Genomic DNA, 25,889 nt, shown 5'->3' with positions numbered 1-25,889 from the left:
CCTTAATGGCAAGTGTGAGTGCAATCGATTGATCCTGATATGTAATGGGTGAGTGGATGGATTATACAGGGCTAAGCCTCTGCACGTGCAGGTCGGGAGCTCACCGGAGCACATGCATGAGACTGGGAGTCAATCTGGGGGGATATTCTCACGGTCAAGCATCCAAAACCTGAGAATGACTGACCACACATGTACATTTAGTCTGGGAAGTAAAGTGTATTTACTCACCCAAAGGCTTCAGGAGCGAATGCTGCTTTACTCCATTACACTGACCTGGAAAACAGAAACGAAACAGTACAGTTGGAAAACTGAACTGAAAAAAATGTATATGAGCTTGCGATCCTTCAAACCAGCAGAAAGGATGAGAGCCACCAAATTGAGTTTTTCAGGAAAAGGACTATTTCATTGTATATTTTCATTATTTCCCGTTTCCATTGCAAATCTCTCTTGGTTCATCTGTAAAATTGATGGTCTGTTGGCTGTGCAAAGATGGAGCTTTATCATCATCATCATCATCAATGTTGTCTTTACTGTTATTACTGTAATTGTTTGCATTACGTGCGTAAAAGTGCAGTTCCAGAGCCAGCTGAGGATGGGCGGATGTAGATCTCTCTCTCCCCCTTCCTCTCCCGCTCTCTCTCCCTCTCTCTCTCTCTCTCTCTCTCTCTCTCTCCTGTGATGCTGCAGCTCCTGCGCTCTCTCTCTTTCTCTCTCTCCCTCCCTCAGTCTCCAGTAAGCAGCAGTCATGGCGACAGTGGTCCAACCGCTCACTCTGGATCGAGGTAAGGCGCTCCAAGCTTTCTGCTCTCACTTCCTCTCGTTTCGCGCGTTGGAAACTTCACTGAGTACCAGATCCTGCCCGGATTAGAGCCCGGTCTTCTGGTACCCGGAGTCGGATTCTGCATCGATTCTCTATCCGCGTCGTTATTTCACGGGCAATACGCGCCTCACGCTGTAAACGGCTCTTTTTCTCGAAATACAAACGAGCGTCCCGATCGGTGCGCGTATTTCGCAGATCTGTCGGATGAAATCAGCGTCTGCGTCTTTTCACTGCACATTCATACATCCACGTTCATTTATTTGACAAGTAGATAAGCTCGCACGGTGCCATTTGTTTATTCCATCTCTATTATGTAACCTCGGGGGCGAATATTATCCAGTTCCAGCTCGGTTTGCTGTGGAAAAGCTGCCAAACTGAAGCTTTGTTGAATAAGAGACAACTTTTGTATCAGATTCGGGCTTGTGCCTAATCCGAACCTGGGAACAACATTTTATGAGCGAACTGTCTCATCATATTGGCTCCATTACCCGCTCTGCTCATGCATATGCACCACAGGTTGTGTTAACGCACTGGGAGCGGACCATAAAGTACATATAAATAACCCAAACCACGTGATCTAGACACATATTCGCGCACCTCCTGGCCTCACTCTTCTTCTTCTCACTCGTCTTTTAATTAACTGTGGGATGAATAATGTGTTTCATCTTCATCAGCTGCTGGATCGTGTTAGAGGGCTCAGTGGGGATGAGGACCTGTCTTATTGTCTTTACTTTCACAGGATGGCACGTAAAAGAACCCAAGCTTGTATTAAAATGGTTATATACAAAAAGGGTGGTTCTCAAATTGTGGGACGTGTGCCACTGGTGGTATCCCAGATTACTGGAATTGCTGTTAGTGGCTGTTTCAGGCGCTGCTGAGATGTCTTGAGCTGCTCAGAGGTTTCAAACGCGCTTGATTGGAACAGGTTGTTCTGGAAATTGCTTTGCTGCTGTCAAGCTACTGGAAAAAGCGGTTAAATTAGGAGCTACTTGTAGCTAGCTACTTATACTCAGGCCAAAGACTCATCAGCAGATCAAATGTAACGCGGCATGTAGAGGAACGGCATGATGGTGTCAACATTAGAGAACGCCACCTCAGCTGGAGCCACCATCACACCCAAACCTCAGGAGGAAACTATTAATACATTTTGTGAGCGAACAACTGATTACAGAGGAATTAATGTGACTGATGGTGCAGGCTGATCATTATCTGCTACGACAAATGGGACGCTTGTGGTATTTGGGTTTTTTTGGCAGTGAAATGTGAGTCGGAGCACTAAATCAGGCTGAGTTTTTATTTAATTAATGAAACGAGTCCAAGTGTTTTACCAGCCTACTCTTTTATCATCAAGCCATCTTTGGAAAGTCAGTAATTAGAGGGGAGGGCTGTGCTGGATTGATAAACAAGATTTCAATCCTCAGGAGTGATTGTTGCTTTTGATTTAGCTTTTCAGGACCATTTGGCTTTTATTTGCCTCCTACAAGCTGCAGAAGAAGAGGAAAAACTCAAAGATATGATGAAGTCTAGAACCTTCTTCTGTTTTGGAGTGGGAGAGTCCAGCAGATGTAAAAAAGAAAAAAAAAATGTAATCTTTAAAAATACAGAAAACACAAAAAGAAATTAGAAAAATTATCTAACTGCCAAAAAATTAAACATGTCCAAAATAAATTTTAAAAGCAGATGGAAGAAGATGGTAGAAAATCCATTTAGTTGTCGAAAATATATTTTGTGTTTTTCTGAATTGAAAGTGTCGCATTCAGTATAAACAACAAACGAGACAGACTAAAAATGTAGAAAAAACACATTTATAAAACCTTTTATACTTATTCAAATCCAACTCCCAACTCTGGGAAATACAAATCAATCAAAAACAAAATCTTTCGAAAAACCTGCATTTCAGGAGGTCAGTGAGCCAAAATGAATGAAAAATCTAATCATAAAGACAAATTCAGACTGCAGAGGGTTAAATGACTAACAGAGGGCGGGTGTTGGGGGCAGAGATGTTCTTTTCCAAATGTCCCTCTTGGCTTGTTGGGTCACAGCAGGATGAAGAGACTGTACATCGCTGCTCTTCCTGTTATTGTCAGAGGAAATGACTGTCATAATCCAGCGCCAGGACCCTATCAAGAGCAATTGTTTTGAACCTCCTGTGCAGTCACTGTGCGTTCTCTGCAGAGCCGCCACTAAAGGAATGAACACACAGAGGCGAGTCCCGGCGAGGAAAACCTTTTCAGATATTTAACACAGAGTGGAGGGGAAGGAGGATGTGTATTTCTGAGAATCCTCACTGAGCTTGTGGCTTTTAGTTTTAGCTTCAAAACAATCCCATTCTCTGCAAAACAAGCATTTTAAAAACAGTCTAATTAGCATCCAAAATGACCTCATCTCATCACACCAAGGATATAAATAGATCTGCAATGGCACACATACGTATGTACTCTTTGGCACTATTGCTTACACATGCATTTATCTTTGTGCAGGCATTTTAATTAGGAACATTTTAATTTCAAGAAATTGCTTTCCTTCGCTTTTTTCTCTCTGGTCTGGACTGTCAGATTCCCATAATGTTGTGTTCGCACACACACCCCCCCCCCGTGAGCCGAATGTGGGGTGTGAGACATGATGTCACTACCCGTCACTCCTTACCTGCAGGAGTCTGGTTTCAAGAGGAAGCGGGGGTGAGATCGCTGTGCCACCTCCCCACCTGTGGGGACGGATAAGTCGTGCCTGTAAGATCACACGACCAAGATGGACCTCTTCATCTAGTCCTGCCTCTTTTTCTACCGCCCTACATCGTCTTGTAGCTGCACTGAATTCTGGTCTATTGAGGCCAGTTCTTTTGCTGAAGCTCCATAAAGAATCCTGTGTTATCGGCCTCCGATTTTTAGATTGCAGTCGTATCGTTTCATATCAAACTTTGGGCCGTACGTTTTTTCTAGTTTCTCTGCTGATGTTGTCTTTGGTCTTGGGGTATTAAAGCAAGCACTCTGTCTGTGCAGTATAAAGGCCTTTGTTTTCATAGCTGGCAGAGACGGATTGCGGCCGCAGTGCCCCGAGTCCCTTGTTTTCCTCAGAGAGATCACAGCAAGTTCACTGATTTGAGGCCAGGTTTTATTCTGGTCACATGCTTGGAGTCACGCTGGTTATTCGAGTGCTTTGAGTGCTATTGAGAAGCTGATGTCACCTCTGACACAACATTTTACACTGAACTTGTTAGTGGGGCTTAACTAGAGAGGAATCAAAACGCACAGCACTAAACGTATTCAATTAATTCCAATAATAGTTCAAGCAGCAAAGGGAGTAACACAAAATACACTAGCAGGTAAGAGCCAGAGCGAAAGTCAAGAAGTTCAAATGTCTGAGCAAACATAATCCTAAAGTTATATAAGGTAATCCACGAGTGATTGAAAGTGCTTTGCAAAAATCAACTCACGCAGCACAAGGAGGAACAATTGAGGAATCCAGCAACACAATAGATGATCCAGTAATACAACAAGGAGTGAAGAAAAATCTCAGGAGCAAACTTGACACTGGTAGAGAACCAGAGACAACCGATTGGTGGACAAAGACAATGAGATAAACGGACACAGGTGAAGCCAAGAAGGACGGAGCACACAATCAGGAGACACAAAAGGGCAGGAGGTGAAATGAACAGAAATGAGAACAGAGGGAGAACAAAATAGAACAGGAAACCAGACGAGCCAGCCAAATACAAACCAAATTGACTTGAAAATTCAAAACTTTGTGCTTGTACTTGTGCTTGGGTTTGCTTGGTTGGGTCATTGTCTCGTTATTAACCTGAGAAGACAGTAAGAGCACAATGTTTTTGGTGTCTGCTTTCACCATTGCCTCCTGCAGGAGTCATTAGCTCTGGAGGAGTGATTTATGTGTCGTGCATGGAGGGGGAGCGTCACAGTAGGGCAAATTACAGCTAATTTGCTTGGCACACCGACAAGACTTTGTTTTGTAAGAAACCTTGTCGTTCCATTTACGTCGTCCACGAGGCGATGATTTAAATTTTTTATGGCTGGATTTAACAGCAAGAGTGGCCAAGGGCACCAAGGAGGCACGGGTCAGAGCGGCGGTGGCAGATGACGAGGACTTCTCGGGACCGATCATCCAAGCGTCTCTCAGGGTGATTCTATAGGAAAGGTATGAGGGGAGGTCACAGAAAGGTCATCCTCGCCTTCATTTGTGGAGGTGAAATGAGAAATTAAACTCTGATTTCCAATGAGTTTTAAGGAGATTTAATCACGACCACATGGACCTGTGTTTACTTTGCTGTTTCTTCTTCAACATGACACTAGTAACGACTTGAAAATGGATTAAGTTTACTTCTGCTTGCTGTCATGAATGGACTAATTACAGCAGAACATTGGACACGTCCCAAAACAATGCTGTGAGGCCTCGTCGGGAGCCGTCGCAGCTTTGTTCGGCTCGACGCCTCTTTTCTAATCAGCGAGTGATGACGATGACCTTTTCTTAATCACAGCCTCATGTTGGGAGCTTAGGGAAATGAGTCTCCACATTATGATGCCGCGCAAGCCCAAGTCATCTCCCGTTGATGAAAAGTTTGTTTCATTGTCTTTTACAAGGCGGTATTGCTGAGAATTGCGTTACTCTGTTAGATATTTCATTACGTGCATGGTTGGGAATCAATTCTTGATCACAGTTACATGAGATTTGCTGATAAAAACCAGATTTAGTAAATATAGAAAGAGATTCCAAAAGACAAATCTGCCCTCGACTCCTCTCACACTCTGGTGAATCAGCCATCTGTGATGCGTAACACATTTCTGGAGTTATTTTGTGATGCAGCGTTGCGATTTAATGCTCGGTCGGGTTCTGAGTTCACATCCCAGTTTCCCAGAGAGCCTTTCTGCGAACCCCCTCAGGGACAGAGAGAGAGAGAGAGAGAGGGAGAAAGAGAGGGAGTGAGAGAGAGAGAGAGAGAGACAGAGAGAGAGAGAGAGAGAGAGAAGGGAGAGTTTGTGAGGGCGTGCAGACTCGTAGAAGCATCAAAAATTCAGCCAGCAGTACAAGAAATGAGTCTCATTTCGGTCCCTTTCTGCCCGTAACAGTGGGAAAATCGTTACTTCTATGTCCTGGATGATGCATTTTTCCTCCAGTTGTTGTTTGCTGATGTGTTTGGTGAAATTGTCTTGTCTGTTGTAGCTTTACTGCAGATGTTCTCGTTGGGGAAGGTGGATACCTCAAAATCTGAATGCTGTGTTCACTTATAGGGTGTCTGTGTTAAAACCTATGCAATTAGTTACTGTGCCCAACATATTCACCACTTACTTTGTAATTCTTCTACTAAACAAAAAACCTATTGTATATCCTTTTTGAATGATTCAAATCAACCATATTCATCTTTCGACTTAATTTATCTGCAGCTCTCTTCTGCTGTGTGCTGTGGCAAATGTTCGAATAGAAATAAAACTTGCCAAGGTCCATTAACACACTGAATGTATTTGTAATAGACTTCTTTCCCCAAGCTCCCATCTGCTTTAAAAGACCTCTGGTCAGGCTTCAGATATACGATGACTCAGCCAACTCAGTACCGTGCAGGATTTTGTAAACGATGAAGTGGTTTCGGTGTGTTATCCAGTTAGGTCACAGGTGAGCGAGCTATAAGAGCTGCAAGACAAAATGAAGTGGATATATTACCGCTTTCCTAAAAGTTAGGTTTCAGAATGGTGACAGATGATTCAATACTCAGCGCTCAACACACACTTGAAGCTCCGACACGCATAATTCAAAATCTCCTCTCCAACTTCGCTAATTTAGTCGGCAAGTGTCACTAATGAGAATATCCTCAGCCTAAGTATAGCAGAGGGAAATGAAGGACTGACTGGCTCTCTGGTGGTGTCATCACTCCAGCTTATATGGCAGCAGTGCATCACAGCTTAACCGTATCCACTCCTGAGCTCCCTCTGCATGTTGTGTGTTCTTTTTTCCATCTTTTCTCACCGATGATGAAGAGTAACGATGTGCTGCATCCAAATTTAGATTTGGATGCTGCACGATTGTCTCTGACCTGATTAGAAATGGTGTGTTTGCGCTGCAGATGTGTTAAATCTGGCAGGCCTGACTTGTCACGGTTTACTTTAGGCTGAGATGTTGTTCGCTCTGACTGAGGGAGGAGGCGAGACCTTTTGCAGATGTTACACACATCTGGACCTCCTGAACGGCCCACAGCACCAGGAGCTGAGGGGATTATGGGCATGGAATATTGCAGTAAACACACTGAAGCAGTGGAAGATTGAAGCGTGTTCACCTTCACTATGTCTCCAGTGCACTGATGTTTCAATTGAGGTCTCTTGTGTTGTCAGCAGATTGCAGTGATTGCAGTGAAAATTAAAACACCGTTAGTGCGGCTGCGTCAGATGGTTTAATATGTATAATAAAGTCAATCAATTTGTATTATTCCATAATCGAAAACGTAATCTAACGTTTGGGATTTTTATATGAAAATAACAGCATTTCAATAGCAGCAAATGCTTTAATTAGTTTATTCTGTTCCTCAAAATCCCAATAAAGTGAAAGTAAACTGAGAGGAACGACTTGAAAAACAACCTCTGTGAATCTCTGAATCAAAATGAGTTTGGAAGGAGATTTAGAAGGAGGTCTAGTGTTAGGTTACTGTGAAATGTAATCCCACTTTTGGGACTCCTGACATTTCCGATAACACAAGGAAATGCTGAAGTGCTCGTGCATGTTGTTATTGCCCAGCACAGTTGGTTAGTCGGGGATGCGATCATATTTGCTGCCTTTTCCTCCATCTGACCCTTTTCAAACAGCCTGCATCTATCACGCTCACCGTGTGAGTGTGTGTGTGTGTGTCTGTCTGTCTGTGTGCTTTGTCATGGAACACAATCACCCTTCACTGCCTCTTCCTCCTCCTCCTTCTCATCCTCTGGTTTTACACCCTTCTGATCACAAGTGGCACGGCTCAGCCAATGTCCCAGTTTCATATTGGCGAGAGCAGATACTGAAGAGCCCTGACGGAACATTTTCGCTTAAATCAGTGTGACTTCATGTTCCACTGAGCCACAGGGAGGAACTGAAGACTCTGACCAAAATAATGCAGGCAACACAGTTTGCTCCAGTTTATCAAACCTGTAGTCATGTAACTAATGGAACTAAAAGACCAAATTCTGATCTCATATTGTCCTGAAAAACAACCTGGGAATCTGTAACATGATACTCTTGTGGTTTAGGTCTTTCCTAACAAATACATCACTGTGTATCATACTAAATGATATCCGATCATCCCTCTGTTCTGTAGGGTTTGGTGTTCCTCACGACACGATTCTTGGTCCACTTCTCTTTACAATATCTGCAACTCGATAACTGAATTTGCAGTTTTGGCACCGCAGCAAATGTTCACACCTGTAATTCTGTGCTAGAGGGGAAAATGCAGTGCTGGCAGACATTTTCTTACCTCTGAGGAGCTCAGCTAGAACCTGAGAGCTATGTATATACTGTATGATTACCGTTCATCAGGGAGCGGACACCTGCAATTACATTGTCTCGCAATCACCGTTTCTGTGCCCCTGTGGTCTTACATGGGGATAAAGCTGTAGAGAGACATGACACAACCTGACTGGAGGAGACGAAAAGCATTTGCAGATGTTATTTAAGCTGCTATAATAGTGGTCAAAGTCTGCAACACTTCAGCTTTTACTTCTATTTCAGAAGTTAAAACTGCAAAGCCCACACATTTAACTTCACCTTAAAATAAAGATTATATTGGGAAATGGGTCAGCATCATTCACCACCATCCAGATTAGAGCAGTAAAAGCAGAGAGCGAAAACCATCTTGGAAATCAGTCTTTGAAGTAAGTGCGGATCCAGCGATGCTGTGTGTAAAATGGTTGTTAATGAGTGCCTGATGGTGGATAACAGCTGAAGGAAGAAATCTCCCCTGAATAACCTTTGACCTGCCTTTAATGAGAGAGAAACGCTCATAAACCTCCCAGACGGACGCCCTTGATACTTGGAAACGTAGCAGCACATCACAAGTTACTCTGAATCACTGTTTTTGATTTTGAGGCACAGGGGGGAAAAATTACTCTAACGCCTTGAGATTGAATAATAATATCGCTTAAATAGCAGTTTATCAACTCTTGTGTGTGTGAAAGGGTGATGCAAGAAGAATTTGATTGGTTGTAGCTCCTTGTTGTGCACATTTCCTCTTAGCTGGGTGTTGCTTCCTGTTCCAGAGGGCATTTCCATAATATAAACTGTGATAAGATGACAGAATATGACCTGACCGGAACCAAATGACAGTCAAAGTAAAGTTTAATTTTACATTTTATTGATCGTTGAGGGAATTAATGGAGCTCCTGGTGTACAGCCAAGTGTCTTGGTCAAGGGCAACGGCAGGAGCATTAATTTAATGAACATGTTTTTGATGGTTGGAGAAACTGGAGACATTTGAAAACCGGCGTGTACTACTACCTTGGACTGTTCCACTAAACTAAACACCTGCTCCAGATGATGCATGAACTCACAACCTTGGCATTGCCCTGCTGAATACTGACATATAAGTACCACGCCTACTACTGCGCCACTGGAGCTATAGGAAGCTAAAGAAATAGAAAGAATAAACTCTGCTCACTGGTTAGTGGCTACAAAAGCATAGATAAAAATACCACAGTGGGTTGCTCATGTTGCTCTGTGACTGTCGTTGGATGTTCATGAATCAAGACTTTGTGTCGTTTGTCTTGTTTTGAAGATTCTCAAATACATCAACCACAAGGTTTGCTCAAACATCACATGGCAAAAATAACATCCAGTGTTCTACCAAACAACCAAATTCAGATGATTAATGACTGATTAGCATTATCCTGACAGCGTGCCCTCTGGCCAGGGCTCATGTGCCAATACAGCTCTCACTGAGCCACTTTCGCAAGTCACAACTGGGCTCAATGGGAATTGAGGTTCAATTTCAAGTGGATCAATATAATCCACAGTCCTTTATTACAGTCAGCTTGGAATAGAGGCTGCGAGGGGCACTTATTGTGTCCATACATACACACATACATAGCGTTAAGGCAAAATGCAATAAAAGGTAATGCGTTTCCTTTTTATGGCCTGGTATGAGCTCCTCACAGCCTTATGTGTATGCACACAGACTACTTCTTCTCTCATTTCCCACAGGTCTGCCAAATAATAAAAGCTCGTCTGCCTGCCATCTGCTTTATCAACTTACTCTATAGTCCCAGAATCCAATACCAGCGTTTGAGTGTCTGTTTCTAAGTACAGTTTGTTGTTGATTGCTGTTGTTGAACTGTGGAAAGGGAAGCCGGTATGAATCACCGTAATACCTGAGACGAGTGGGGAGAGAAGTTGATTAGTCAGTATGTGATAGCAGCTTAACAGTAAATCCCGGCTGCATACATTTACAGCTTCTCATTCACCCAGGAGATGTAAGGTCGTTCCCTCCACCTGCCATTTAAAATATTGACTTCGAAACAACTTTAGGCAGCTTGTAGCCGCTCGATGCGAAAGAAAACAGGTCAAGCTGAATTGTTTATCTCAGACAGAACACAAGTGCTGCGTGATGGAGCATGCGTTTGTGCGTAATGTACTTGTACCTTGCTTTATTGATCGATCCTTGTCGGGTGAGCAAACATGGCTGAAAGTGTGGAAAAAATGCCGTTGTTGCTTGGCAGGTCGACATGAATCTCAAGATCGCTGCTGATCTGAGAGTAAAATGGGATATGTGATCTCTGGTCGCATAAGGAATTCATAGAATGGACGAAGCTGCATATTTAATGGAATAAAACATTGATTTATCATGTTGTATATGGAATGAGACTCTAAGCCAAGGCTGATCAATTCAAAGGTGTTAATTATAGAAGGAGATCTACACCTGGAGTCATAACTGCAGAGGAATATACAGTAGATAGTTATATATCTGGACAACTAGGTCTCATTAGTTTTGTCTGTCAGAAAAAGTAATTGGCTCCTCGACCCACTGCCTCATACATTTCCAACAAATCACACAGCCATATTTATAAAACCTCCACTAGTGCATTTTGGGAATGAAGCGAGAATGCACACAAATATACTGGGGGGAGAAAAAGTACCCTAACCTTAAAAACACACCAATCATAGGTCTCTGTGTGGCCACAGCTTTCTGGAAGCACGTGCTGAATAAAACATGTTATTGACCCAAGTGTCCGACTCTGGTGATTGAGTACCAAATCACTTCCCTCTCCCCCCCATTACCAATGTCTCTTCGGCCTGCCAGCTTCAGAGGGCAAGAAATTAATCAGTCGAGCTGGCCGCTTTGCCAAGCGCTGGGTAATGAGTGCAGGAGTGCCCAGACCACACAGTCGCGGCCTCCGGCTGATGGCCGTAGCGCTTAACGATAATACTTTGTAAAGACTCCTCCAGGAGCTGTTACCTTTGAGCAAACGAGCGTCTAACTTATACCTGCCCTCCTTTATTCTCATGCATAGAGCTGAGCCAATGCAAACGATCAGGGATGAGATTGCTTTTCTCTCTCTCCCTGCTGGCTTTAACTGAGTCTATTTCCATTATCCCCCCCATTGATTCGCTCTTTCGCCCCTCATCACGGCTCTGATTTTAACGTAATTGAACACAGGCTCTCTAGCCACTGTCCTCCTGGCACGTGTGCCCACACACCTATCACACACACTCTCTCTATCTCTCTGTCCCTTTCTGCCAGATGTTGCCAGGGCCATCGAGCTGCTGGAGAAGCTTCAGGAGTCCGGTGACGTGCCCGGTCATAAGCTCCAATCACTGAAGAAGGTGCTTCAGAGTGAATTCTGCACCGCCATCAGAGAGGTGAGTCATAACCAGCACCTCCTCACTCGATCCGTGTGACTGATTACTGCGGACACATCCCCAGTGGTAATGTGTCTTTACTACTATAAACTGATACTATTCCGTTCCATTCGTCTGTTCATAGTACTCCAGTATCAGATAGCACAAGTACTCATTTTGCATTGACATGTATCTAGTAAGCTGATAATTGATAATGTTACGTTCAAGACCTCATCAGAAATGTGAGATAAAGCAGCACATAAACCTTAAGAATGTTCCAGTGCTTATCAGACGAAACAAGCAAAACACAGAGGGGCAGAAGATTGCAATTCTACTTTGGCTCATGTAGCCCCAAAGGTGAAAAGGTCTCAACTGATAAACTACTGTATAATGTTGGTATTTTTAAATTTCTAACATCCCTTGAACGCAGCATAAAACAGTGCTGACACATGTTTTCTTTCACCAATAATATTTATCTCTAGAAACACTCGGGCAATGTACAAGTGAAGTGCTTGACTGAATGTACAGAGTTACTTTATACCTCTGGTGAGTCAAGGTGACTTAGTACTTCTTCAAACAAACATAAAAGCCATTACTCTCTTTTGTAGCACCCAGTCGCACCGTGACATCCCAAACTTTCCTCCCCTTGGTCTCTGGTGATGTTCTCCGACACCTCGGCAGTAACCTGGGAGGGAAAATCTGTATCTGGGGCTGCAGCTGAGCCGCACAACCATAAAAATCACAGTGCCAGAACAAAAATCACGAGCTTGCACCTTCATATCCATCAACCGAGGCAGCAGCACAATGAAAACGTCAGACGTGATCACACTGCGTCGTTTGTCTCGCCCGGGAGCACAACTATGAAATTTTTGACTGTGAAAAATCCCAGCAGAGCTTTGAAATGATCAGAGCCAGAAAACATTATGAGGATTTCATTAACTCCAACGCCTGATACGCTTATTAGAATGAATTTTAATGGAGTTATTCACTGCTAGAAATTGGCTTTAATCACATTTTACAGCAGCCGACCGATCCACTACGTTTGTCACCGCTCATCAGGGTGATCGGAGGCCTCCACTCTGCACAACAATGCCACAACGCTTGACAACCACCGATTTAGCATATTTAGCATCCTGGCCATTGGGATGCTGGGCTTGCTTCGGGCTCAAGCTGGGAAACTGATAACGGATACCACAACGACCCCCCGGCGTGCTGCAAGTTAATAGTAAACACAGCAAACGTGTAATTTTCCCTTAACGCGCTAACAGACTGTCTTTGGAGCAGGCACGAGAGCTTGACTACATATCGTTAAAAGAAGGATATTGTAATTTTACTTCTCTGAAGCACAGACAAACCCTGGTATGTTGTGAATTGGTTTGGGTTATTGATCAGGATGATTTTTGAGGAAGCACTTGATGTTGTGTGAGTAAAAACAAGATTACCTCCTCGTTCAATATTTCTGTTGGATCTCTGCTTTAATTTCAAACCCCTTGTCAATAATTGCCCAACAAGGAGAGACGACAGTGATGAGATAAACAATTCATGAGGAACGGCCGAGAATCTGATGTAACCGCTCAACAAAAACAATAACAACAAAGGTGGGCGTAGGTGGCGATGGCAGTTGCAATCAGCGCTTGCATTATGTTAATGTAGAGTAGCTTCAAAGAGGCCAAATCATCTGCATCAGAAACAAAGAAACGTTTATTAACATTTAAATGGAGTCTGCAGGGCTGGAGGGCCTCTCTAGGTCGATCAAAGATGTAAACAATAGGAGGGTGGTGATCAAGGGTGATTTCACTGATACTGTCCTCGCAGGCGAAAATGTCAGTTTTTAGTCACTCACAGGCTTTCTATTGACTTTTGTTTTGCACATATTGTGAAAAATGTATAATGGAATCTTTGCTAGACCAATGACATAATTTGACTGTGGTGTTGAGCAGAAACGCGACAGGCAGGCTATCTGACGGCTCCGCCTGCGATGATAATGACGCTCAAATGCCTCCTGGAGAACAGCAGACCACTTCACCCACCCCACCCACCCCAATATAGTCGCCAGGGAAACCGGCGACAGGGAGGGTGGCGGCGGTTTACGGGCGATTATAGGTTTGAGACCTGCTTTTCTGCGGTGCTGAGCCAGCTGGATAACACGCCTGAAGTCCTCACACAGTAGATTATTACTGTTGTTATGTGGAGCATTAAATGAGCCGCGGTGACCTACAAAGAGCCACAGATCTGGACAGCTGCGTCCTCTGATGCTGTGTTTGTGTCGAGTGTAGCCCGATGTGTGTGTTTGGGTGTGTTTGGTTCTCATTCACAGTCACAGGTTACACACAAGAGTCCACCATTTAAAAAGGGTCATACAGGTGTTTCTTTACCTTTAGCACATTTAGCATTAACACCATGTTTTCTATACGTAGTTGAATGTGCAGGCCAGTAATTTCCATTCATTTCAACATCAATGTTAAGTTAAACCAAGTGGCTTTTCAAACCCCAGATTTCATGTTCGCTAACAAACACAAGAAGTGCCTAAGTATCCTGTATCGTTATGTTTTCTTGAGATTTGGTGACCCAAGTTATGACTGTGATCTAGTAGCTGTTGGCCTCAAGGTGGCACTGTAATTACCCCTTTTCCACATTTTGGCCTTTAGTTTATGAACCGTAAGCCACACAATCAAAATTCCTGGATTTCTTTGGTCTATCCGTATCCATCTACAGTATACAGGCCACGCCCATTTCTGCCAAACTAAATTTTCGATGCTAGAGGAGATTTGTTTTAATGCTGATGATGTCAGGCAGGGGTGAAGTCTTTGCGAGTTGGTTTCATGTACTTTCAAAAATGAGCATCTGTATCGTAATGTATATATAAATTGTCGTAAATGGATTAACACTACTGACACTATCAGCATGGACCTTTATGGGCATCAGTCCTCCCGGCGATGTAATCATATTAACATTTGATGTGACCCCTTCATTTGTCCAAGTCGTCCATCATTGTTTAAAGCTTTACAAAGCCATTAAGCGCCATTCAAAGTCAGTTAAGTCCACACCTGCTGTTGTCCGTGTCGATCGCAGTTGCCACGGTGACATTTTAGTAATGCCGGCCACCTCAAACAGGGCATGGGCCTCGTTTGGGCTCCATATGGTTTATTCTCCCTCGCCTTCAAATACGTGACGCCAGCTCGTTTCACAGTCTGGTGGGCCTACGTGGCGTCTGACAGGAAGGACAGGTTGAACACCTCGCCATAAATCCACATCCAGCGCAAACCAGACCCTCGCTTTGTCAATAGAGTTTAACGAACATGAATCAGCCTTGTTCCGGGAGACGGGCAAGCTGTCAATATGAAGAATGGACAGCGGAGGAAGGGGGGAAAGCGCCTGTTCAGCAGCGACGCAGTAAATGATGAAGAGGCGGTGTTTGATGAGCTGGTCGTCTTTACCCTACGCCACGTTTATCAATGACACGGCCGAGAGGGGTCTCTCAGTGAGCTGTCAGGGTCAATCAGCCTTGCAAATGGAAAAGGAAGGACACAAGACGAAATGAGTGGATGAGCTAACCAACCGGAAATGATGGACGGTGGGAATTCACATCACATGACGGGTCCCGCTGATGCCGCCGTCCTAACGCCCAGACGCCTGGACGCCTTTTCCGCTTTCATCACTTTTTCCACTCCGGCAAAGGTTTTCAATCCGCGTAATTGCCGACGTGTGTTTTCGCAAAAGCTAAATGGCTCAGGATAAAGGCTCTGGTTGATTCTGTGCCGCCCCCTCCCTCCTTCCCTATCACGCCAACATGTCCCTCTATGTCATGTCGACAAGCAAGGGACCTGTTTGTAAGCTGCAAATGAGGCTTTTCCAACGTTTCCTGTAAACATTAAACCTCCCTGGTGATCCATCTCTCTCCCGTTCCCTCTCTCCAGATTCCACCCATCCCCCTCTCTTTCCCACTTTCCTCTCAGCAGTGGAAGCAGCAAGCCATGGTTACAAGCAGTGCCGTCACATCAGTTTGCCCTCCAGGCATCTCTCTCTCTGCGTGTGTGCGCTCCAATAACACAATAGAGATCTGGATTCAGTGGTCAGAACACACAAAAACACTTCATAATTGGAAGTTGCCCTGAAACCATAGAACAGATTCAAAAAATCCGACCTAATCGGCCTGTATGGGGAGATTGACAGATAAATGTGAACTGCTGCTTCATTTCATTTCATCTCATCTTCTTCTTTTATCTCCTCTTAACCAACTGAGATCTCAACCCAGAGTTTTCAGGACCAACAGAACTAGTTAAAGATTCATTAATAAGTAATTAATTCCTCAATGGCCCTTTTCCTTGGTAACTAATCGAAAGGCATATTGTAATCGTTGTGATCAGCATTGGTTATTATTATTGGTCGTTCCTGTACTGCAGGGAGGAAGAGGAGAAATATCTGTGGCATTTATTAAGCTGTGCTCAGCCAGAGAAAGTGCAAAGGTGGGAGAGTTTCTCAGAGGAAAAGCTATCCAATTGGGATTTGTGTGTGTGTGTGTGTATGTGTTTGTATGTATGCTCTTCTTATTCCCCATAGTGCCATGAATCTGTGGAGTTGTGCAGAATGGTGTTTGTTTTGTCATTAGATTCACCAGCACAAACACTATAACTGATGCTCCGGGATATTTCTCTCCTTCCTCTTAAATCTCGACGGGTTGGACTACACCAATGTAGATTCCGATGACGATGAGGAGAACAGAGGCCTTTGTTATGTGGCGAAGCTGCGATGCATCTAAGCTCACGTGCCCTCCGCTTTATAAAGGGTGTGTTTTCGACGGAGCTGAATTCATTACGTGGCTCATTCAGATATTGCTTGGAAATCCCCAAGTTATATTCCCTTAAGCATAACTCATCGCTTGATCATGCAAGTCGGGTGGCTTCATCTCTCAAGACCTGATTACATCAGCTCAGCGAAAAACAATCCCCCCGCAGGCCTCGCACGCCGCCGAGACGTCTCAATCACATCCAACTCCTCTCGAATTCATCTCCATCCTCATCTTCATATTGTTGTTGTGTGTAATCACCCCTGGCCGTATCAGTGCTCTGCATACCGCTGTGTTCATATCTACGTTTGCATACGTCTGCCTTCCATCCCGGCCAGTGCCTTTGACTTCCTCCTCTTTATTCCTTTGAACAAGCTCGGCTCAGAAGACAGGTATTAACTGGAAAGGTCAACCGCCTGCATTGATTCTGTCCGACTCGGTGAGGAGGCAGATAAACTTGTTTTTCACTGCGGTGGACATCCAGCAAGCTGTGTCTTAGCGCACTTCCTGACTCAGCAGCAGTTATCTAAAGGCTTTTGTCCAGTCTGTACAGTCTATACAGGCACGGCCACGCACAAGGAAGAGCCTGTTTCCTGGAATGAAAGGGCATAGAGATGTTTCACAGTCACTGTAGGCCTTTGAATGGACCCATGTGGACCCCCCACCTTATCACTCCAGCAGTGCAAAGACAGGAGTCATGCACAACACATTTGACCACATTTCCTTTCATATTTTCTGTCTGCCAAACTTGGAGATTTGCGTTTACGCTCATATTTTGTCAAAGCTTCCATCACATGCCAGACTTGTGTGATGGTGAGAAGCACAATTTCGCCACTTACCAATTAGTGCTGGTAGTTTGATTTGGTCATTCTCATGAAAGAAAGTGCTCTCCACTCTAGTGATTTTGATTGCCATGTTTTCCATTAGAGTGAGCCCTGCAGTGCCTGTTAATGCAGTGTGTGTGAGTGTGTGTCTGAGTTTGTGTGTGTCTCTACAACCAGCTGTGCAGGAACACCATTATTTGACTATGGAAATGCTGCCTTGAGCTCCGATTCTGACTCGGCGAAGCATAATTATAACACAGTTCTCTCTCTCTCTCTTGCTTTCTCTGTCTGTGTTTACTTTAGGTTTACCAGTATATGCATGAAACAATCACGGTGAATGGCTGCCCAGAGTACCAGGCCCGGGCCACGGCGAAGGTAAGACATATGGGCTCTACATCTGTGCGTTTAAGGGAAACACTTTAATGTTAAAATAAAACTGCTCTTCCTCTCACTCAGTGTGCACAGAGTGAGAGGAAGAGCAGTTTTCAGTTGCAGTGTTGCGAGTCTAAACAAAGGAGGATGAGGATAAGGAGGGCAAGGAGTTGCGGAGAGGGGGAGTGAGTGCAGGATGAGTGCACCTTGCTGACCTTTGCCTCTTCAACCTCCACCAGCTGGGACCACTTCAGCATATCACAGGGCCCGGCAGGCGGGAGGGGGTCAATACGATGGGGGTCGTAAGAACTTGGGTTGAGTGGAGGGTGCTGCTGAATAAATGAAGACGTTTCTCAAATATTGGATGATAAAATTCACAAAACAAGTCTTTGTTCTCCTCCCGCCTGCAGAAATATAAAACACCACCCACAAACATCCTCATTAATATCAAAACAGAGGTGGCGCTGCATCATGGACGGACTGGGATTGAGGTGCAATGCATGCTGGTATAAAACAAACAATGCCTGGACTAGTTCATCAAAATCTTCAGCTCCGCAGCGCCACCAGTGGTCCAAAGTCTCCTCGGTGGTGTTAAATTTGCTTAAAGAAAAACTCCTTCCTATTTGTTACAAACTTGAACAAGTTACTCAGACATTGGCCTCAGAATTCAGCATATCAATCACCCTTGAAAAAGACAACTAATGGTCTAAAGTGTGACTGTCAGATGGAAGCACTAAAGTGAGATAGTGGTACCGCAGTGCCATATCTCGCCGGCCCCGCGTGGGAAACAAATGCATCGCTGCGACTCTGAAAATGAAGTTCATAAGCTGCAGCAGCAATCCTGATGAAATACGTGAAATATGTGACAAGCCTTCTGTTCGTCTGCCTCTGGAGTGTTTCCGTTAGCGTGACGGCAAAAACTCCAGACGTCTTTAGATTTGCGTTTCACCTGAATGACTCGACTCTCTTTGATTGCTTTATTAATTAAATCAATTCAGGCTCTTATTCCTGGCCCGAGGCCTTTCTAGCTGATCTGAGTGGAGGCAAGGATGATCTGAGCTGTGTGGGCCCCTGAGAAATAATAGAAGCTGATAATCAAGTGAGTTTGTATATGCAAGTCCAATATATATTCAGAACGGTGTGTTTACAAAGAAAGGCTCCACAAGCAAGCTTTCATTTCAAATGGGTTCGGAGAGGAGCAGGCCATCTGCCAGATTGTTTTGTCTCCCGTCAAAATCCCAGATAAAGTTGTGAAGGTCGATGTGATGTGAGCCTGGTGAGGCGACGGCGTGCATGCAGAGGAGCTTCGTGGTGGGAAGAGGGAAGGAGGGAGGAAAGGAAGGAGGGAGGAGCAGGGGAAAGAAAAGAAGGACAGAGACGGAGAACACAATAACCAGATTAAAAGCAGGCTGCGGGAGATGAGAGAGGGATGATCAGAAGTAGAACGAATGGGAACCCAAAGATGCATATAAATATGGAGGAGAGAGTGGAGACATTGATCCTGCTGGGATAGAGCGTCAAAGACCTCAAAGTGCTGCGCCAACGGGTACGCGTTTGCCGCGGCTTCTCTTGCTTCTTCATCGCACTCGTGCCTGATCTAGCCTGCGTATCAGGAGTGATGCCGAGTTGACAGCAAAGCACCTGTGGTGGCGCGCTTTGTGGATCTGTGTCTCCCGTCTCTGTACATGGTTAACGAGCTCGTGGGCGCATTGTTGCTCGGTGCTTACCGTGGAGTTCAAAGGAACACCCCAGGCAAAGAAGCAATTTGACCCCCCTGCTGGAGATGCCAAGGATGAAAGTCGTCTGGCCGCCACTCTAGCGGGAATTTGGACACGTTAATCCACCTGCTTAGAAAGCCAGGCACCTTCTCAAGAAGAATCCAAATCCTCAGTGCCTCACTAAATCCTTTCATTTTTGTTACCGCTCTCTCCACTGAATTGAGACGGCGCAGAACTCACTTGATTTCACAGCAGGATGAGAAATTAGTTTCCAGGTTTGCAGGCATTTTTGGTGTGAAGGGACCAAGAAAACTAATCAACAACACTCTGGACGCATTATAGTAAGAACTTTGCCATTTGGGGCGTTTAAAATGGATATGGAAATGTCAGAAAGTTTGGGGAAAGAAACAAACATATTAAAATATTTGCATCATACTTTTTTCCAGTCAGATGATTCCGAGGTAAAATGAGGTAAAAGCTCCTGGGTATTCCTGACTACTGCAGGTAAAAAGAGGCCCTACATGTTTCTCTCTTCCCCCAGGCCACTGTTGCAGCCTTTGCGGCCAGCGAGGGTCACTCCCACCCGCGGGTGGTAGAGCTACCCAAGACAGAGGAAGGACTGGGCTTCAACGTGATGGGCGGCAAGGAGCAGAACTCGCCCATCTACATCTCCCGCATCATCCCGGGGGGCGTGGCCGAGCGTCAGGGCGGCCTGAAGCGAGGGGACCAGCTGCTGTCCGTCAACGGCGTGGTAGGTCCAAACCGGCCAATGAGGAGGATCACGCCGGATACACCTGGCTGCATAGAGCATCAATTGTGTCTTCATAAATGTGTAAATAACCTCTCTCTCCGTCTGTCCGTGCAGAGCGTGGAGGGTGAGCACCACGAGAAAGCGGTGGAGCTGCTCAAGGCGGCCAAGGACAGTGTGAAGCTGGTGGTCCGCTACACCCCCAAAGTGCTGGAGGAGATGGAGGCTCGCTTTGAGAAGCTGCGCACGGCCCGGCGGCGCCAGCAGCAGCAGATCCTCATGCAGCAGCAGCAGCAGCAGAACCTGGCCTCGCAGCAGAACCACATGTCGTAGGTGAGGCGCTTCATTGCTTTAAGGGTGAGGGGCGGAGGGGAGGATGGGCGGATGCCGGAAGAGGCAAGGATGCAACGTGAGAGCAGGCCGGTGAACGCGTCTGAGAATGATGCAGTTTATGAGAAAAGGAGTTCAGCTTTCGCTACACACAACGTGCCAGTAGGGGGCGTAAACTGGTCATCCATGGCGGCAGAGAGAGGAGCTGATTGTGGCGGAAGGTTGGTTCATGTTCAACAGTCAAATAAGGATGAAGACAAGATTTGTTTCTCCTCAGAGTGTAGTGTTGTGCAGTTCTCTATTGGCATTGCATTTACTTTATTTCTGTTATTCGATTTATCTATCACTCATTTGGAAATTTCCTTTACTTTTGTTTGATTTCTTTTTTATATTTTTAATTATCTGCCTCACCTGTTTGTTTACCTCATTTGCTGTTGCGTCCGTTTAGCTGGGATGTTGGATTGAATCTACTTAATTTACTTCATTTTATGCCATCTGGGCAATGTTTTGTTTGTTATTTCCTTCCTGGATTGTGCAGCACAATTAAACAAATCTAAAGAAAGTTCTGCATCGGTGAAGGTTCTCGTTATTGTTCTGTTATGCTGATGGCTTTAGTGTAAAACGATCAGATTTTGCACACACACGCTGCCAAGGATTACAGACATAAAGAAGCCAAGCAGCTGCAGGTTCGGCTTCGGGTTTCATTTCCATCCTATAGCAGGAAACTGGAAGCCTCGGTGGGATCCTCTGCAGACGGGGTGGTCAGTGTCGTCTGTGCAGGCATTACACATTCTGCTGCATTATGCCGAGCAACTCTGATGAGCACTGTAAATTATTCAAGCATAAACAGGTTGGATCTTCGCCTTGTGCTCTGCAGGTATGCGGATGAGTACATCCTCTCTGTATCTATAGAACCGCTGGATATTGCACAATGATGTTAGAGACTGAAGCTCTGAGCTGTTGGGGCAGGAAGTGAGTGTGGTTTGAATTGGTGATAGCAGCGTGCTTGAAACGTGATTGAAATAGAGACAAGGTTATTGAAATGTGTTTCTGTTGGGCATAATTCAATTCGGAACTTCAAATTGAAGAAAAGTCAGGTCAGTGAAACACACATGAAGTATGAGTATGATCCTTGCCTTAAACCAAAGCAAACCCAAGCCTTAATGGGGTCAAACTAGTCAAACTGGATCACTTTGGACACTAATCAAACCATGAAGCTACATGATATCATGCAGCGCAGAATTCCACACGGAGCTCCGCACTTATTTTGGCTTTTCCTTGATGTGTGGGAGTCGGGCATGTGTCCAAGGCCTCGGCGTCAGCAGAGGGGGAGAGATCTCTGGCGGCTCTGCCCGTTTGAAGCTAAATCCCTGTAGCATATCCGCTGTCTGGCGCTGGGCACGGAGGGGCGAGCGGGAGGTATTTGGGAGCTTGTAACGATGTGTCGCCGTGGAGCCACAGAGGGTGAGCTGAGCAAGGATCATGTTGGTATCAACGCCGGCACGCCGACCGCAGAGATTTGCTGTGGTGAACACACACACATGCAAGACAAAGAGTGTAACATTAGACTGGCATCTCTCTCTATGTCAATTTCTCTCTGTCTCTGTCTTTGTCATTGTCTGTCTCTATCTCTGTATCTCTCTCTATCTCTCTATGTATCTCCCTCTTCTTATCAGTTTCTCTCTCATGTATTCTTCAGAGTGATTCAGTCAGTATGTTTAAAAACTGTTTAAAACTTTGATTACACAATTAAGGCATGAAATGGATTTTCTTTTAATTGACTCACATTCGCTGTGAGGCACTAATGTAGATTATGTGACTGCAAATCGTAAATATTATTTTTGAGTAATATGCACGTCCTCAAAGGTGTCACGTATATTTGTCAAGTGGTGAAATCCTCTTCATTATTGCGTCCGTGTTTTAGTCTAACTGGCAGGTTCCCACTTGTCTGCGCTCTCAGCTCGTGTGTTCTGTCCTCCACAGGTTGTTCCAGAAGAAGAAGAAGGAGTGAAGGCGACGGAGCCGTGGGAACCCAACGACCATCTGTTTCGTTTTCTGAGGATCCCCGAGGATTCCCCCCACTGCGGTGAAGGAACACCGTACTAACATCGAACGGACGACTCTTTTCCTCTCTCTTCCCTTTCGGCGCGCCTCCGATGGCTGAGCAGAACACAAAGATGGCGGTTTGTCTTGAAAATCGATTGACCCGGAAAACACGCACGAGGCAGGCTAGCGCTGGAACCGACTTTGCTCTTTTTAATTGTTAAAATTCCCTTTTCTCAGTTGTTCTCCCGCCCCGGATAGTCGACGATTGTGGCCCTTTATGAGATTTCCTTTCTTGTGTTCGCTGTTTTGTTTCCAGCCCGTCTCCGAACTCCATAACTGCGTGGCACCTTTTCCCCATTTTCTCCATCGGTATCATTCGTACAGTGGTGTTTCCATTGATTCCTCAACTGGTGCTTGTGTCTTATGTATGAATGAGCGTCCTTTTTGATTTCCCTGTGTCAAATTTTCAGTTCCGTTTTTGAAATAATGTTAACTCTTTTTTACCTTCTATATTGTAGCAAGAAAAGATTTTGTATCTTGTAGGTGTAGCAATAACAAACATTTGTCAGTTTTACGTTTTGTGTTCAAATCCATGCTGGGACACAGTTGGCACTTTGTTTTAATGAGATAGTTACAAAAATTACATCAGAAGCGACAGATGAGGAACCCATCTTCAGTGCCATTTGAAGAGATTATTGGTTCATAGCCGGTGTCTACAATTTAATGTGCAATAACAGCAAATACAGTTGTAAAATACAGAATATATCCAGAAATGATATGTTCCTGAGAGATTTTATCCAGATAAATAGAAGTATGTACCACTCGTACAAAAAGGAATGTCCCCACTCTAAATGACTAAAATTGTGTTTATTTTTCAGACCTGTCTAGAGAGAGAAGTTTTATTGTTCTTTTAAATATATTATGTATACTTTGTAAAACATGTAGATTATTATTTAAACACTGTAAAGCAGCTAAACACTCGCACATAGTTCACGTTCGCCCACGTTTTGACAATCATTGCGTGGGGATCAGATGGAAGAATGTCCTGACGTTGCTCTCGCACCCACCGTCTCCATCTTTGGTGCTAAGCGCTCATTGTCCTTGTGTTTTTGCGCTTCTTGGTCTGTAGGCCGCGTTGTTTTCTTTATGCTTATTTAGCTACTATGTCTTCTCTTCCTCATGTCAGAAAGGCAAAATGTAAAAAGCACCACAAAGCGTTGTGAACAGGCAACACGTTAGCTGGATTTCAATTGCCAGTTTTGCGGAAACATGCACATTTTTCAGAAACTCATTCCTCTAAAACCTAAAAATCTTTATCACGAATTAGAGGCTACGACAGATTACAACGATCGACATATTTTTTGATTAGGATACAAATTAGCGACATCTATGGGTGAATTGTCCAATTTGGAAATAAAAAACTATACAACTAATTTGCTAAATCTGTTTCTATTGCCGTTGTACCAAATAAATCGCTACACCTCAAGTGAGCGCTTCCATTATTCGCACCAACTAAATGCGCAAAACCAAGTAAATGGAAACCTGGCTAATGATTCTGTTGCATCGGTCAGCCATAGAAATTCACAAACATAAATTTATTTACACAAAACCGTTGCTGATTAATAGTTTTTGTGACTTTTATTTTTTTATTTTGTTCATAATATTTCTTCAGCATGTTAGCACTGTGGTCTATCTATTGCTAGAGGTTTGGCATAACGTCATCTCTGCACCAAGGCTTTTGTCGGAACACCGCCGCCACACACACCCTCACAGACACACACACACTGTCACGTACATTTCAGATCCTTTTTGTATCTTTTAACTAACTCACAGGTACTCTTTCTTAATTGACTTGCATTTTTGCAGCCGATGGTTCTGTACTTACAGTGAAGATTAAAAAAAAGAATTGCAACAAACTGTTGATATGCAATTGTTATACATAATATATTTGTATAAATAAATCTATGTGCTTGTGTACAGTCATCACGTTGTCGAGCATTCTTTAAAACATTGTGTCAATTGTCAATTTAAACACCAGTTTGGTTGTTTGGTTCTGATTGGCTGATGAATCAGTGAAACGTGACAATTTTACAGTTTCATATTATTTTTTAACTTTTTTACATTTATTTTTAACAACTACACAAGGTCTCTTGTGTACTGTACATGCCGTACAAGTACACTATGATTGATTCCACATGTAACACCCAACCCAAACGTTAGCCTGGGACGATAAGAAAATGCTTTACCGCACCAAGAGACCCCTGGGTTGTGGATATGTCATCTGTACAAGCAGACACTTAACTTACTAACATGTAAATAAGTGAGTTCAAGAGGTCAGGAATCATTTAAAGACTTACCTCATTGCAGCAAACTGGACCGTGAGTCTAGAGTCTATTCTTTAGCTGCGTCTTCTCTCTTCGCTACAAACTTGTAGTTGCGCTCAAACGTTCCCAAGTTTTGAGTTTCCCTTCAAAATGTCTTTCCATTGGGATTCATCACGGAGTAGCAGCTCTGCTTGTCGTCTTCATTGTGGAAAATCAGCAGGTGCATCTCGTTTGTGAGTTAATTAGAGGCTCTCGGCGGGGGAGGGGCAGCACCTGTGAGACGTCCTTGATAGACTAATTCTGAATGATTAATTGAAATATGTGCTGTTCAACAATCTTAGTCAATTTACCGTGTCCTTATTTTGCCGTGTTGCCGTGTTTACCGTGTCTTATAACACCTGGAAAAGTGATGGACTCAACAGCTGGCTCTTTGGAGCCAACTGTCCAGCAAGTAGCCTCGTCCCGACAAAACCCGTGGGGCAGGATTTTCGCTCCATTTTATGGCAGGTGACAGATGTCGTGCCCGTGCTCACCGAGGTTAATCTGGTCAGCCAATGTGACGATGTGACGCCTCCAGCATCACATAAAGAGAACACCCCCACTTTCGCTGTGAGGAAAGGTCACAAAAGGCTACGAGGAAGTACAAAATAAACATTTAAGTACGTTTCCAGAGTGGGTAGCACCTTATACAGTATGTCTCATATTTCCCCTTACGTCCCTATATCTGCCCTTTGGTTCATCCGACATCTTGTACGTCCACTTTTAGGAACATGTTTACACATTCAATGAACTGATATAGTGGGGAAACTTGACCCCTTCAATCGTGTTTCCTTTTCCATTGAAAGTAACATTTTGAATGCAGGAATGATAAAAGAAATGACACACAAGCTGTGCGTGTTGTGGAGTGTGTTTGATTGAGGCAGCGTGAGAAAGTTCAGAACAGGCAAAAATAGATAAAGCAGGAAAACCACAAATATACTGACAATTTATATTCATTTCTCAAAAATGACAAGGAAGAAACTTATGTGATGGTGCAGAGATGCAGCTTTAAAGCTTCCTAAAGTTCTTTGAGCAAGGCATTGGGTTTCCACTGCAGCAGCCTTCATTCTTAATGCAGC

General features: G+C 44.3%; 1 protein-coding gene across 2 annotated transcripts; it reads left to right on the top strand.

Annotated features, from left to right (window-relative positions):
- Window positions 1-688: 688 nt before the first annotated feature.
- On the top strand, window positions 689-24,424 carry lin7a (lin-7 homolog A (C. elegans)). Of its 2 annotated transcripts, none has more exons than XM_076153627.1 (6): window positions 689-782; window positions 11,526-11,644; window positions 17,537-17,608; window positions 19,865-20,074; window positions 20,189-20,400; window positions 22,385-24,424. In XM_076153627.1, the coding sequence occupies exons 1-6, from the start codon at window positions 746-748 to the stop codon at window positions 22,410-22,412; spliced, it is 678 nt and encodes a 225-aa protein (XP_076009742.1). In that variant the 5' UTR covers window positions 689-745; the 3' UTR covers window positions 22,413-24,424. The 2 variants fall into 2 exon arrangements, with proteins under 2 accessions (XP_076009742.1, XP_076009751.1); XM_076153636.1 differs by having other exon boundaries at window positions 20,189-20,404.
- Window positions 24,425-25,889: the final 1,465 nt, after the last annotated feature.

The sequence above is a fragment of the Genypterus blacodes genome, unplaced genomic scaffold (genome assembly GCF_046128005.1).
Source record: "Genypterus blacodes isolate CSIRO-AG114 ecotype Tasmania unplaced genomic scaffold, CSIRO-AGI_Gbla_v1 ptg000007l_1, whole genome shotgun sequence".
NCBI lineage: Eukaryota > Metazoa > Chordata > Actinopteri > Ophidiiformes > Ophidiidae > Genypterus > Genypterus blacodes.
Note: the sequence above shows the minus strand (reverse complement) of the source record. Positions and strands in the feature narration are given on the sequence as shown.